Below are 17,365 nucleotides of genomic sequence, written 5' to 3'. Positions count from 1 at the left end.
TAATGATTTGTTTCTATATCATAACAGTGGTTAAGAAATCTATTTCTAAAATGTAGTTAAGAGAACAATTTATTATGACATATTACACAAAAAGTGTGATATCTCATCTATAATAATACTTTTTATGATGTTCTATCATTTTCAAAATAGGTTCGTACATATTTAGAGTTCTTCTTATGGCTCAGAGGTTTGGACAAAGTCATTTGGGGATATGCCTTTTCGTAGAAACACAGAATTTAATTTTGTGAATAACCCAAGCGTAAGAGGAAAATAAGAGGTGTTATTTTTTTCATTACCTGGAAGATAAAAAGTAAGTAAGGAAAAACGTAAGCAATTCTAAGAGAAAATTATATTTTGGTAGGTACTATGTACCAAGCAGTTCATTATAGTTAAAATATTTTTTGAAATAAATAAGATTTATACATGGTGTCCCATAAAGTGCAATAACTTCGGGGGATGATTCTACATAAAATTAGAAGCAGAAAAGATAGGTAGCTTTCGTAGAAATACCAACGTTAAAAAAGTTGTATTGTTTGTATGGGAAAATAAATATCTATGGAAAAATATTTTAGTACGGGAAACAAAGTTTGTAATTCGAAAAAAGTTATACATTGTTTTTATTTATACCATCATGTAGAATCACCTCCCGAAGTTAGTGAACTTTAACCCCGAACACCTGTATTCTAAATCCATCTGATATCAGCAAAAAATCGCGGTTTGTGAGGGTGCAAAAATTATTTTCGAATTAAATTTAAACAAAATGTTTATTTTTATTTTTTACATTCAAACAAATTTGTACATAGGTATGCAAACTTGTATAGATTTGAACAATTATTAAGAATGCAGTTTATTTGACACGTTACGATGATAATTAGGTAGGTGTTTGTGTAACATGTTAATTATTATTTTATTAGCGTACCTACGTACGCACTTATGAAGGTAAATTGTATTTTCAAAGAATTTTTTAATCTCTACTAAAAGCCTACAGTCTTCTGTTTTCAATTGACATAATATTATTCTGTAGCTTATTTAAGTACCAGTGTCATACATGTTTGAATAACTAGGCAAATAAAATATTATTGTCATCTGTCATTATGACAAACAGCGCACAAAAAAAATATTTGTTTTTGAATATTATTATTTTTCTCAAGGCAAGTCTCAGATAATGTAGCTTCCATACCTAATCCGTAGAATAAGAAGTTTTTAACCCTTTCAGAGCAGAATTAAAACTGTCAGTGTTAGAACAGAACATCTCTGTTGCTTGATAACAATTGGTGCCTACAGTTATTTGAAAGTTTTCGTTGTTTTTTTTCAATAGTTTTGAAGTTATTGCTACTTTCGTTTGAAAGAATATTGGGTTACAGAGGGCGTGTTTCAGATAAAAGGACAAATCATCCACTATTTTTTTTTTAATGATATGTTAGAAGTATTTTTTTATAAAATATAATTTGGTAATGTGAATTGCCAGTGCTGAGGCACCATTTGGAATTTCCAAAAATATGTATAAAATATGTTGAATTAAACGAATATAAAGGAGATATTAAGAAATAAAATACAGTCGTGAAATTGAAATAATTAACGTAGTTATAAAAACTAACCAATGTACCTACTATATTTGTAATTTTATTCTTTTAAGATACATCCTATTTTGTTTTTTAATTCATTTCTTAGTTTTGTTAACAAAAATCTAACATTTTTAGATGTTTAAATTTAAAATAATAAACATTTATAAAAAAACCCGAAAACATAAATTACAAAAAAATCGATTGAAATTAAACACAAAATTCGCCTTTAAATATAAAAATGGCCACCACCTGAACAAGGCCTACCAGCAATTGGAAAACGAAAATCCCCATTATTTTTATTTGATCTAGACATTAAAAAGAAATACTTAAATCTATTTTTTTTAAATATACACGGTCTACAAAGGTTGCGAACTATACTTAGTGTAAGATTCCAACTTTGTGAAAAAATATTATGTTGCATTTTTTGATTATTTCAAAATCCTTCTTCAAATAAACACACTCATCTTTGTGGCAATGAAAAAGAAACTTGTTAATTCTTTTCATTCTCATACTGCTCATGTTTCTATTTGCAAGTGAGTTACTTCGAGGTGTAGTAATTTATTATATCTTCCTGTAATTATTTAATGATGTTTAAAGAATATTCTTTGGATTATTTTATTAAATCTCCTTGAAAAGTGCTTAGTTAGTGTATAGAGAAAATGAAACAATTGGACTGTTTTTGTTCAGTTGACTGCATTTATTTTTTCTTGCTATTTGTGCTACTTAAAAATAATCCATTATTATAACTATTTATACAGCACTACTACAATAGTTTTTACCGGCTTTCGCGGGAGATTCGTACAGTATTTATTTAGTATTTATTCAGCAAATGAAAAGGAATAAATAATTATTTGTTTTATATTTTGACGTATAAATGCATTTGTGAAAGCCCGTAACTCATAATGGATATGACTTTGCCAATTTGATACATATGCCTTAGGTATTACAGCAATAAAATGTTGTGTAATTTCATAACTCCAGAGATTTAAAATGGTTTTTTAAAGAATTCCCAAATCACAAGTGGATTTCTGGATAAAAGATAATCTTAACAACTAATTACTTGAAGTAATGATGTTAGCGAAGTTAGCAGTCAACAATGGAGTGCTGCAGAGAAAAGATGAAAGTAGACTGAATGCTGTAGAAATGAGATCCCTGAGGGGTATGTGTGGTAAAACCATGTATGACCGTGTGAGAATTGTGGAGATGCTGATGAAAGCATAATGAGTAAGATTAACAAGGGAAGCGTAGATGATTTAAGCATGTATAATGAATGATAAAAAAAGGAGTGTAAGGAGAATATACGACGCAAATTGTAGCAGAAATCGGGGACGTCCGAGTAAGACATGCCACGATCAAGTTAATCAGATACTTGAATCGGGCCATGCCAAGAGTCAGAATAATAGAAGATTATGTATGAGATGATGTATGGATGTGAATGAAGTAAGGAGTGTGTGCTGAGACCGAGTTGTTTGGCGGTCCGTCCTCTCTGCCTACCGTGCGGGGAAACGGCGTGATGCTTAGTTAGTTAGTTATGATCTTACAGCATAATGATATAACGATGAAAGGATATATTCCAAGTCATATAACAGGCAATGAATTTCGACCGTGAGAGCCTAATATATTTTACTAGCATAATGCCACTAAGTATACGAACATCTCGAATGTCAGATGTCGCATGAATTTCTCCCAAGGCTCGATTTACTATCATCCGAGAGGGCCGTTTTAGCGAATTAGCAAACAAGTTGACGTATGATTATTATTGGTTTGAAATGGCGATAAAAGCGAGCATTAGGCTCAACGGAAATTGCTTTTTGGACGGAATCAAGGCTTGAGGGGTCAATAACTCGCGATGCTGATTCACAGACAGAAAGTAATTGACCTTGCTCACCTGTCAAAAGCCTCTTGACATGGCTGCTAAATATTAAACAAAGGTCAACCGAATCCGAGACATGTTTGCCTTTTTTAAACAAAATATCGCCATAAATTCGTAAATGGCTCAAATACTACCTTGGTTATTATCACGCAAATGTTATTAATTTATTAAATAATGCTTGATGCAATTCTGAGTGCATGGCTATTGGATATATATAAAGAACTATTGATGTATTAAATAATATAATCCTTGAAGGCTTTTAAGAACACTCCGCAAATACATTGAAGGTTTAATACATTAAGGCGATGCCATACGTAGTAATGCAAAATCATGTGTTTTTGGTTTGAAAATTTGGTCGCCTAGAAATGTTTCAGATGCTTTAATTAAATACTGCGAGTAGAATACATCTTGGCCTTTGAAATAATCGAGTATTTTTTAAGTATTTTTATAAGCCCAGAAAAAAATAATGTATAAGGCCCATGAAAACTGCTTTAAAGTTCAAAATCTCCTACTTACGAACCCATTTTCGGTTATGATTTTATTGTATAATGTGGAAAATTAAGTCATCTATAAAATTATCGAATAAAAATTAAATATTTATGCCTGAACATCTACAAAATAAAATAAAAAGGCACTTTTTGGCCATGTTTTTTTCTTGCATAAATAAAACAGGCGGATGGTGTTAAGCGGGAATTTAAACCTTATCGCCATCTACGTAAGGGTTGTTATTGATAGCGGCTCAATTTAAAATATTACACGACGTAGTGCATCGCCTTAAATTATATAATTCTTAGGTACCTACCAAACTACATGAATCATGGTCAAATGTATCATAAAATGATACGCAATTCGTTTTTACGCATTATTTTTGCGCATTTAACAAAATCTTAAATTTTCAAACAGTATGCGAAAAATGTTGCTTGTGTCTTCATGGAGCACTTGAACTTGAGTCAGCCGAGGAATTGAAATCACGACGCCTGGGTGGGAACCAGACGCGATGCCAACTCAGGCATTTTGTATTCTGCACATAACTCAGTTGAAAAAAAAGAAGTTGAAAAAAAAAAAGTTGAAATGTGACAAATTATATTAGCATTAAATCAAGGAGAAAATTAATCGATATGTAAGCAAATCCATCGGATTGAGTAATTAAAACTCCACTGAAGCAATGCACTGGGAAAACTAAAATATTATTAATTTATTAAAAATCTGTTCGAAATATTCGTTTTCATGTTAAAAACGGGATTGCAGTTCTTTGACGAATGAATAGACAGATTTTATAACAAACAGTTAAGCACGAATATGTTACGAGGAAGTCGAAACACGTGTTCTTAAAAATTAATTCTTCACATTTCGTCCATTATATGTAATAGGGCAAGGCCAGCTGTTTGAACGCGTGTTCAGAAATATTTTGAATCACCATTTTTTTATTAGGAAATGGGAATGCAGTCACATTTTTAACAATATTTTGATAAATCATCCTATTTTTCTCCGTGTACGGTCGTTATTCTGGATACATTATTAAGGAACTAGGTACTCTACGTTCCTCTTCCCTATCTCCTTCTCCCTTCATATAAATTTCAACATCACATCACTCCCTAAATCGGATATTATATACCCGGAGTGGCTCTGCGTAAAAGGACCCTTAAATCATAAAAAATAAAACCAAACAAAACACGAATGACGTAGCTGGCTCATAGGCAGTCATAAATTATGTTTTTGAATAACTGTTATTAATTTTGTTTTCAATGATAACTTGTTTGTTACGCGTTGATTACGAGAAATATTTTTGTTATGATAACTACGTAAGTCTATTCAACGATTTTCTTCCTTTACCCTACTCTTAGCAAGTTCTGACGCCGACAATTAAGTACCCATCCATGGCATTGCGAGAGACAAGCCCACAATAATTATTTGATAATAAATAGCAACATTGGTTGTAATAAAACACAGATTGTAGTCAGGAGTTCCGCGGAATATTGAATCATTTTTTTTATTTCATGTTTATTGACATTATTCTCGAAATTTTTAATAGGTAGTTTCTAGTTTAGACGATGTTTGTGTGAAAGATCACATGATTTTTAATACAATTTTAAACAGTTATTTTTACGATACGTATAAATGGTATATACGCTTATTATAAAATGGCTCATTTCATTAAAACGATAAGTATCCGTATTTTTCTTGTTTTGAGAAAACGGTATTTAGATTTTTTGACGAATTTTCAAATATTTGACAAAAATCAAACAACTGCAATATTCAAGTGTTTTTATCTGTAATCGGCATAAAAGCAGTTTTTATTTTTTATTAAAAACATACATTAATTGCAAAGAAACGTGGTATAACAAAAGCGGTGAAATTAGATAAATAGCAGTCTTGGTCTTCTTACAACAAAGTTGGTGAAATCATGGATATTTCTACATTTTTAACTCAAAATCGCGATTTTCGCACTTGTGGTTCTTTTGAATTACGTGAGCGATATATTAATAAAACAACTTATTTGAGTTTAAAGCTAAAATATTTGTAAAAACTACCTTGCCTTCTTCAGGGCAGAATGAAATATGTGTACGAGTATTGTTAGGGTTTCTTCAAAATATTTGACTTAATTAGTAACATTACATTCTTTTAAATGTATTACTTTTTATGTACCTACTATATTTGTATCACTTGTTAAGTACCTACTATATTTGAAGTGGAAATCCAAATTAATATTAACATGTTCTATAATATAATAATAATAATATTCGACCTGTCGGTGGCTGAGATAGCATCGCGTCTCGTTCCCACCCAGGCGTAATGTGTTCAATTCCTCGGCTGGCTACGTCCTCCGTCACGACACAAGCAATATGTTTAGCTTACTGTGATGGTAGTAGGTGATTTTCAAATATTGTCAGGTTATTCGGAATCTGGGAATGTTTGTCTTTCCTTAAAAAAATTAAAAAATATATACATTTGAATGCAATAATTATTTATGTCAGGTGAAATGCAGAAATGAATAGCAGAGACAAATATGGGTTACGGTACCAATATAGTTTTTGTCTAAAGATAGGTACTCAACTCTGATAAATCATTAAAACCTCTATACAGTTTTATTTGATGATGTTGGCAACCAGATAATCCCATTTATAAACTACCATGTGAACCTCGAACACACAATCAATTGTGTTGTATCAATTATAAACTACATTAAGGCAGAACTAGGCAGTTTACTATAACCTGTTCTATATTTTTCTAAATGCCCTTCAATGTAAGTTTGTGCTCAAAAACTGATTTATTCCTTGTGACGTAGTGATATTGCTTTTATTTTTTACTCTGTAACTGAATACTTGTAAATAGTAATTATAAATATTTACTTAACCCTGTACTACGTCACGAGTGTCAAAACTAAAATATCAAGCTCTGCATCAATTATATTCATATTTTCTTCTTCATCAGAAACACCTACTTTACTGAAATCGAAAACAAGTTATTATGATTGAAAAACATTAGTCGATTCATATTAAATTACTTGAAATGGGTACCCACATTCCTCGTTCATAGTTAATTGACTTCCTAGTACGTTCCAAAGATATGCATCTTAAAGTCAATGTTAGCACTAGAAAAATAGTGTATTTATTTGTAATGAAACGCAATTACATAGTTTGTATCTAATGTCATTGATTCAACGACCTGTAGGTAAATTCATTAGGTCCGGTTTGCTATATACACAAACTCATTTGTTATATATATAACTAAATAGTAAATAAATTATCTGATTGCAGTAATTGCATAGCTGATGATACCAAGAAATTCAGTTACCAAATAACTATTTGATTTGCTCCCAGATAGTAATCGTGGTAATAAACAAACGGTATGTTTGCCAGGAGTACAAAAGAGATAAATCTCCTGGTTGCTTAGGGAAAATATAAACAAATATTTGTTGTCGGTACCTTCACAACAAGCAGTAAAATAGTTTACTGCTTAGATCAAATAAGTATTTTTCTTTCTATAGGAGCATGTGAGTCGCCAACCTAATTTTTTTTATCGCGAATTGATAAGTGTTAATCCAGGTCATAGAGAAGATTGTTTTTTTTTATCAGTACATCACTGATTTGATCCAGTTTTTAATATCATGCCTAACCAGATTTACTAAGAGTTAACTGGTATTTTTGATCACTTGACCACGGTGGAATTGAAATAAACTGTTATTTTGTGAAAAGACTATCTGTTAAGTTATTTAGAATATTATGAAAGAATAAAAACGGAAATGTGTTTACGTATTTTGAAAACTATATATTTGTTCAAATTACAGATTAGAACAAAATATCTTCATTTGAAAAGAGAAATTGTGGTTGTGAGTCTCTGGCGTTTGTTTGATTTTTATATAAATCTACAGTTTTACTCCGAGATTGATGAAATTCAAAATCCTTCAAAATTCCATTCAATTCCTTCAATTCCTTCAAAACAAGAGGTATATCATTGTGTACTTTAAAGTTCGAAAAACTCTGTGCAAAGCCCAGCAACTAACTACCTAAGATTCAAAAAGCGTTAAAAAAAGTAGATTTTCATAATATTTACTTGATTGAAATATTTTCCAACGTACGGAGAAGGTCAACAAAACGTAGAAAAATTTTTTCTTCCAAGGTATTTCTGAAGATTTATACAATCAATGCAATATTTAATAATGTTCTATTTGTTACAGATGCTCCAAACAATGGAACCATCATGATATCCGGAGTCTTCATCGCTATGTTGCTTGTGGCGCTGATAATTGTCCTCCTGGCATTCACAATCAAGTAAGAAACCTGTGCCATTAATATAATTGATTAAACATGTCGATAAAAAGCATCTGTAAGCAAATGAGGTAATCTCAAATTCTCGTATTCCCAGAGAAAGACAGATTTCTATGAGTTCTGACAAAAAACGACTATTGGATAGTTAGGAAACAATAGTGCTTTTTTATATGTACTTCCCTTATTTCATTAATTTAAAAAATATATGTATACAAATGAATAGAATGGTGTGAAAATGTATTTAACGATGGTAATTTTTGAAGTTACGTCAGCCTATTCTGGTGTCTTTGCTTGCCTTTAACCTTAAAGGGCCGACCACTACATTTGCAGTGTCAAAAAATCGTGCCCGCTGTACTATGCGCTGCAATTGCAGTGTCAGCCTAAGACATACATTTTGCCTTCAAATATTAATTATCTCGACTATTTAGTTCATACAGCGTGATTCACACCATACCTAGATACTTCACATAAACCATAAGTATTATTAGTACCTATTATTTTTTTATTTTTGTCCAAATATATTTAAAAGTTAATACAAATTTGTTTATTTGTGACAGAAATATTAAAAGTTTCCAGAGGTTTTGCTTACACGAGCTCATGCAATTGACGTCCGTAACCTAACTTTTTTTTATTATTTTTTTATTTATTTAAAAATATATTTCTTTTATATAAAAACATAAATATGTTAAACTAAAAAAAACTAATTACAATAAAAATGTTTTCTTTTTAACGTAACTACCCAATTCAATAGAGAAAAACGACTAATAACTAACAAACTAACCATCACGCCGTTTCCCCACAGAGGTAGGCAGAGAAGACATACCTCCAAACACCTCGGTCACTCCTTGCCTCATTCACATTCATACATGGTGGCATATATAATCTTCAATTATTATGATTCATGACATGGCCCGACACGAGTATCTGATTCACTTGATCGTGTCATGTCTTCCTCGGGTGTCCCCGACCTCTGCTACCATCCGTAATCTTAGTAAGTAAATAGTAATGCTTTTCTGAATCGTATAGAAAAAAATAAGCCAGCTTTAAGCTTCTTTGCTGGTGCCTACCTAATTGATTTTTAGATTCTTATTAAATTATAAACGTTTCGATTACTTGCAAGTCGTAGGAAATGCCGACTTATTTATTATTCAATTAATGTAATCAATTAAAACGTGTTCACACGATGTTAGAATTGTTACATTATAAATAGATTCGGATATCAGTAATGTTTGTTATGAAGACCACGCATCACGAAGGAAGCGCGAATATTACATATTTATATTACATCTGAGATGATGAAATAATGTCATCATGCTCCGATGTCTCTTCTGATAGTGTTACTATTTAATATCATTATTTGCCGACGTGTCCTTCTGTTCAGAGTCGATGAATTTATACCGACTAATAAACATTTGTGCAGTCAAAACATTGACATTCTCCCTAGATTTCCATATTATTTGTATAAACGTAAGTAGGAATATTAAACAAACGAAAATACACACGGAACTATGTAGTGCTATTATTTGTCTTTCTCGAAATTTCAGTATACCTACATTGGAATTTGTTAATATATTCAATGAAATATATTATATTTGTTAATACAGAAAATTTAGATTAACCAATCTCAAAAATTCTGTTGACAATAATATTATATTATAATGTTGTACTTGTCTTTAGTGGGTATCGTATTCCGTATTTGTTGCACGTTAGTTGTAGTATGAAAGTTGACGGGATATAACCTTGTTGAAACTAATTCAGATTTTTAAACATTTTTTTCAGTTTTAATGAGCGTTTTTTGTATTTTCAAATGTGCGATTATTTTGAAACGTAAATCCAGCCGAATCTGGGGAGTTTTTTAAATTTCCTATCAGCTCTCTTCATCAAAATGTTATTTAGATATTTAATTGACGTACTTTTTTCTTGATTAGTTATTCTTCTCCTATTTTAAATTTCATTGTTGTTAATTTCTTTGTGCTACAAAAAATATTCATGATGTGGTTTGACGTCAACTCCTTCCTTACACCGACATTCCAAGGGTAAGCGTTTTCAGCATGTATTTTATCTAAAATAAAACTTCTAGTAGTTACTTAGGGTAGATCACCGATATAATGTTATGTAAAATGCTTGATTGGGTAGGAACCTAATAGTGTGATTATTAGTAGCATAGAGCAAAGAATCCGTATATATCATAATTGTTCCGTTCAGTAAAGAGATAAATTCAAAACATAGAATCACTGTCTTTTGGATAAGTGAAATAGTGGGTTATTTTTCAAACTTGACGTCTGCGTTAAGTCGAACAAATTAATTTTAGAATTAATAACGGAGTTAAATAATTTATCTATCGATTGGATTTATACATCTAACAATCGTAGTATTATCAGCCGTGATGATGGACCCCACAAGTCTGTCGGAAACGATAGCTCAAGAGAAGGAGGCAGCACAAGACAGAAATAGTAAATACATTATTAAAAATGCATCTTTTATCTGTCAGAGAGTATAATTTCACTTTTAAAAAGATTACGCATTAAATTCTATTATTGTGCCTGTACTTTTCAATTAGCGTCATTATGATTTTGTGTAGGTAGGTATAACATATAATTTCATGCAACATATTGATGCTTAACGTCAATGACACCTACGGACTACTACTGTGGTCAGAATGAATAATAACTTCCTGGAAGATCGAAAATTAAAATATTTGCGAGGCTCCGAAATGTTATTTCAAACAAGCTTCGAAATGTTATTTTTTATTTTATTTCCTTTACCGTGGGAAGATATTATCTACTTGTTCCCCTGAACCTTTTTGATGCGATTCTGAAGAATTCAAATTTAAGATGCGATAAACTATTTTAGTTTGTTATATCGAGATTAATGACACGAAAGCTTTGTAAAGATTGACGCATGACTCTAATATAACCAACGCCTTCCATCAGAAGAGTTCTATGAGAAACCCGGATTAAATTTTAAAAAGATTAACTGCTTTCGAATGGTGTGATTCTCCTTACGAAACGTCTATGACGGAATAATGTAGTCTGTGACGCGAATGATCAATTTCCAAAACTTGTTATTTATAGCGGGGATCCACACCTTTTCATTGGACGTCACGATTTTATTTCGAACGTCTGCCTGTTAATTTCCAATGACGGTGGGCCCGACCGATATCAGTGTAAGAATAAATCCTACACCTATTCTGTTATCAACCATCGGTGAATCACTATTCAATTATATATTATTGTATTATATATTGACGATTCTCTGATGTAAATAATTCAGTAATAATTGTGTATTATTTTAACACGTGTAAATTATCTTTTCATTAGTTTTGATTCTTTGGTTTTAATAGATTTTTCGAGAGACAAATGAATATAGGGATTCCAATAAGAATAACAAAAATCAGACGTAACTTGTGACACGAAAATAAAATGATTTGATTATAGTAGTATTGTCCTTGACCTGGTCTAATAAATAACCAATAGGTTTCAGTCCTCGATGTGACTGAATCTTTTTCTGATTTTTCTGCTCCAAATCAATGATTGTCTTCAATGATTAAATATTACTAAATAATCATTGATTAAAGTGAGGAAATCATGTTTTATCCATTTTATTGCAGTTTGTATCTAATGTAAAACATTGATAACGTTAAATAACAACAAACTACAACTGCGATATCGTAATTTGAAATTTAATAATTAGTTCACTATGAGACTCGATGTCGGGGAAATCAAAGAAATAACTCTTAAGTTTTTTCCTACTTATTTAGAATTACCAAACGATTTTAATTGGTAAACATGTCTTTTGCATACCCGGTTGTTTTGCGAACTGAAATATCAAGGACCCAAGATCCTTAGAAGATCTCTCTGGCCATCTAACATAATACTATGTCAATAGGAAAAACCTATGCGATAGGTGTTTCAATACAGGATGTTTTCGATACTACCCACTGGTACCTGTTGATACCGGTAAATAAAGGTACATTCACGTAGTGCAAACTAATTACTAATCGGCCTGTTCATGTTTACAAGAAAAATGCACCTACAAAGTTAAAACCTACCTAATTTACAAAGTATCTTTAATGTACTCGTGTATAATTTATGGAGTCGATGAACAACACAGTCTATTTTAAGTCAATGTACTAGATACCTAACATCCAAATGATTCATCTTCATTGTCATTACTCTGTGAATCATCAATAAAAACGTGTTTATAAAATGGCAAAATTTCCATCAATCGAGTACTCAAGTAGTTGACTCGATTCCAAATTCAAATGTGGCCGCCTTTTAAAGAGAACGTTCAAGGAATTCCTTGGTATTGGCTGAGTATAAAAAAACAACCTGTTAAACACCTTTTCCCAGAAGCGCTAATTCTGAGGAAAACTAGTACCTACGTATTGACACAACGCGTCCACGTGACTATTAAGAACAAGTTTATTCTGTGGTGTTTCTAGTTTCTATGGGCTTTAGGCAGAATGGATCTACGTACACACTTTCACGAGCAAGCGGAAAAAATAAGTAAGTAACTACTATCGAACAAATCCCTCGAAGGAATCATTTTCCAGTGGGGGGACGCACTTATATAGATATTTGAAAGTACGATCATTGCAATAATTAATTCGTTCGTTCATTAGTTCTCTTTGCCCGCCACGTCCATTCGTTAGTTCTTCCTTTTGCTTCCTTTATAGATAAGTTTGAAGATCTGTAGACTTCGTAAGAGTTTAAACACAGCTTCCACATTAGCGGTGGCACCTGCTACTAACTTACTGACGTCCTATTATAAGTATTTGATCATCAGCGGCATCTACGTATGGGAATGCTGTTAATTAACACAATCAATTGATATAAAATATATTGGTGTTCTCATGAATACTTAAGTAAAATTCCTAATGCAAAATCACTTTTACGTGTGAGTTCTCTACATTTTTTTAACGAGAATAACACAAAATATCATATTATGCTTAGAATATCACGTATAAAATATTTTTTACAACTTAATAATTGGTTTTAAACAACTCAGTTATTTCCACGTCCATTGAAAAACAAGCCAAACCAAGAAAACATAAATTTTTCTATGACACCAATCATTATTGTTACTAGCGCAGACCGTAAAAAATGACGGAATTGTCTGAATTCTTAATAAATCAGTTCCAATTTTGAAAACGCCACTTTATTTACTTTATCGCTTGTCTGAATTCTCCACACAACTGATTCCAATTTTGGAAATGACACTTAAATTCAAAGTAAAACTGAGTTCATTGCAACGGATTTCATGCAAGAAGATTTCTGTGACACCTCACAAGAGTGTCCCTGCCTGTGCAGTGCACAGACAGGGGAACTATGTCACCACCCGGTTGGGTGGCGTTGTGAGGCGGAGTAAGGTAGGGGCTGTAGGAAGGGATTTGTTAATGCGGGCCTTGAAGAGGCTCGGATTATAGGAGGGAGGAAAAACAGATGCCGGTAGCTCGTTCCACATACGAGCCGACTTACACAAAAACGAGTCGTAAAAACGGCCCGTTCTCATGAAGCCAACGTCAACCGTGAACGGGTGTTCAGTTCGTGTCCGTCGAGTTTCGCGCACGTGCACCGGTGCATCAGGAATCAATGCTGCTAGCTCCTTGGAGCAGGCTCCATTGAAATACCTGTAGAACATTTGATTCTCTTCAAATTTGTACGGCAGGCACTTCTGGTTTTTTTCTTTATTCTATGGCATATGAAAAATGAACTTGCCCAGCATAGCTGAGAAGCAAAATAGACCAACAAAAGGTAAAACGCAATGCACATTGCACAGTGCCCATTTCGCTTTGCGACATAATGCGTGGGCCTTTTCATAAATGTGCATGTGAACCAAACCAAAATTGTGTTGGGGTTATTTTTAAAGGAATATGCCGTGTCTAGTCTAATTTAGTCTATGCATATACCATTAGTCATAAATCGCACACCAGCAAAATCATTGTCATTCTTCAAAATGTGTCAAATTATTAGATTTTTGGTGTTTCTTATGCGTTATGCAATTTGAAAATAATAATTTTATTTTTATATCTAGTGTTTAGAGTTCCAAATAACCGCACACTACGACAGTTTTGTTATCTAATGTTTAGACCTCTACATAACCGCCCACTATGACGGTTTTGTTATCTAGTGTTTAGAGCTCTACATAACCGCGCACTATGACGGTTTTGTTATCTAGTGTTTAGAGCTCTAAATAATCGCGCACTATGACAGTTTTGTTATCTAGTATTTAGTGCTCTACATAACCGCCACTATGACAGTTTTGTTATCTAGTATTTAGTGCTCTACATAACCGTGCCCTATGACAGTTTTGTTATTTAAAGTGCATAGTTCTACATAACCGCGCAATATAACAGTTTAGCAGATTTCAAATAACAACAACAATAGTGTGACCACATTAGAAGCTACCTACATTATTTTTCGACAATGTAGATGCAGAACTACGTAATATCAACTTTAAGAAGTGATTGCTCCAATTCATCATCATTAGGTATAGGTAAATTAAAAAAAGGGTTGTAATTGGCCCTAATTATAATATATTATGCGTTTATGCGATCATCATAATGCAAGAGCTATTGCCAGTACTTCCTCGAGTTGTGGATTTTTTTATTTATTTTTTATTATTCTTTATTTTGGCTTTCATCCATTAGGGGTGATCTTGTCTTATTGATTGATTTTAAGGCTGCGCAAGTGGGTTGTTCACTATACATGGCTGATAACAGCGTGGTTTTAATTTATTTAGTCAACTAAAAATATTAGGCTTTGAATAATGATAAATCGTTGTCCATGTTTTGTACCAAAGAGATTGTAACGTACGTAACTTATATGCTTGTAATTATTATATCGGCACCAGTCGGCACCATTCACAGATTGTTTCTCAGAATTAAATCGCGTGAGATGGCATAAGTATTATTTTTTTCCTTGCTACCTAATTATGGTTACCACAACATCTTTTATATCAATGCTCCGATACTGCTAAGCAAATAATTTTTAATAATGTTATCAAGTTTAATTTGTAAAATTAAGTTTTAATTTTTTAAGTTTTACCAAATAATATTCAATTTATAAAATAAACAGTTAATTAAAAAAAAAATCTAATTTTCTACATCTCCCGTTCTTTTCTTCTTCTGGTACCATGCATATTAACTCGCAAATAGTAGATATCTTCACCCTAACTAATGTATTGAACTTGAACTCAGTGGAACTGCATTCATCATTGGTCATATTAGTTTCGAAGCTACGAAGTGTGGGATCTTCGTAACAATAACATTTGTTTTCATAACAAATTCATTTTCATAACAATACAATAATTTTATAAAAATACGATGTCAGTTTACTATAAATGTACCCGTATCTGACTGTCACGTGAATATTATAGTGATATTACTGTCACGTGAATATAACGTTATTCACAACATCTCTAAATTACCAGGAACTCGAGGAAGTAATGTCAATTTTTCCGTTGTAAAAAGCTTATCGCAAATCAACTGACCATGTTTATGTAAAATTTATATCGTTTCAAGGAAATCGTGTTGAATAATAAACACCCTTTGTTCGCAATATTTGTAGCTTTTATTTAAATCTGTGTAAATAAACGCCAGGATTTGTAAACGGTCTCTGCATAGATGTAATCGAATTAAACGTTTTATGTTTTCAGCGTGATATTTTTACGTAAACATTGACTGCCACATCATACAAGTGCATGTATTAACTGCAATTCCGGATAATTTTGCTACAGACGGTTATAAATTCTACTAAATAATTAATCGGTTATAAGTCATCGAATTTCAAGTATCTGTTCGGCATGTACATAATATTTACTTCAAAATCATCAATCACCTTTTATGTCTCGAAAACTCGTAACAAAAAAGCAATATGTATTTTCAAAAAAAAATCATGATATTGTGTGATGACTCGATATTAAAAAAGCCGATTCCCATAAATCTTTTAAAGAATCCGGATTTTCTAGATTGTGTTTTCACTTCATACCTTGTGCATGCATATAGCTTTGTACTTCTTCGTTATGAATTTCATGTATCATGCAACATCTGCTATTCTTCATCTCACAATATGAGAACAACTTCACAACAGAAGTGTAATCCAGCGATTGCCAACAAATGAAGTCAGACCAAAATATAGATTACTTACACAAAATAATTTTATAAAATTTAACATTTTCTTTTTTCTAGCCATATGGGATAAAAACACCAGCATTTCAAAGAATAAAGCGGGTTATGAATATAATTATTAAATATTGTTGATTCCATTTTGTTTGTAATAAAATAAGAAATTTGTTCGAGTGATTTCTGAAAAATAATAATAATAATAACATGGCATTCAGCGCAGTTAGTGTAATTTCTCTTCAAGTATGCTTTACTAAAACAAACTTAAAAACAGTAATTTATTATTAGTGGTCATGTTCTTAAAATTATTCCTACAGAGTGCCTTACCCAATACAGATATAATATTATAACACTAGATATACTGTTAACACAAAGTGATAACAATAACAGTAGGACAGGACAAAACAAGAAGACTAAAACTAAAACATGATATAAAACTTTTGCTAAAAAATTAAGGTGACCCTATCTGTCTTTATTATCTACTTTGCTTCCTCTTTTGAATAATGAATAGTTATGGTTCAAATATTGCTACAATATACTGTCAAATTACCCATCGGTAACACATCTAATACTTATTTTTTCTTTAATTTTGAAATATTTTGTGTTTGTATGTAGAATTACTTTATGTTTGTGATTACTCTTATGTTTGCTTCACTCAAATGTAAATTATTAACCTCGATACAGGCTTAGTCCTAGTGAGGTTGATTTTTATGTGTAAAAAAAACTTGTTTTATGTATAGTGGATATAAACAGGAGGAGAATCTTCTGAGCAGACATTTTAAAAAGGTACAATAAGGAGACCACTGAAACCAAATAATTACTGGAAGTTTGAGAACATGGCTTTTTATAAAAATATTGAAAAGAAGTTAAGATTTATGAATGGTAAGTTCTAGCCTCAAGATATTTTCCCAACTTCTTCCGTCGATTTCGATCTAAAACCTCATTCTCTCAAACGGTTCCAACTGGCTACAGCGTCATTATAACACAGAAAACGCCAATGTCTGGAAAGATGGTTTTACCAACGTCACCCGGC

At 31.9% G+C, this 17,365-nt stretch overlaps 1 protein-coding gene across 3 annotated transcripts in view; it reads left to right on the top strand.

The window, feature by feature from the left end:
- The window catches only part of LOC149423015 (uncharacterized), a 380,033-nt gene that overhangs the window by 331,315 nt on the left and 31,353 nt on the right, over nt 1-17,365 (top strand). For all 3 annotated transcript variants that reach the window (XM_089632432.1, XM_089632431.1, XM_089632429.1), the window contains exon 5: nt 8,117-8,210. In XM_089632432.1, the coding sequence (XP_089488558.1) occupies nt 8,117-8,210 (94 nt within the window). The remainder of the gene's footprint in view (nt 1-8,116; nt 8,211-17,365) is intronic.

This window comes from Hesperophylax consimilis, chromosome 6, assembly GCF_061612785.1.
Source record: "Hesperophylax consimilis isolate HC1 chromosome 6, BYU_Hcon_1.0, whole genome shotgun sequence".
NCBI classification, from domain to species: domain Eukaryota; kingdom Metazoa; phylum Arthropoda; class Insecta; order Trichoptera; family Limnephilidae; genus Hesperophylax; species Hesperophylax consimilis.
The sequence above is the reverse complement of the archived record's forward strand: the minus strand, read 5'-3'. Positions and strand labels throughout refer to the sequence as shown.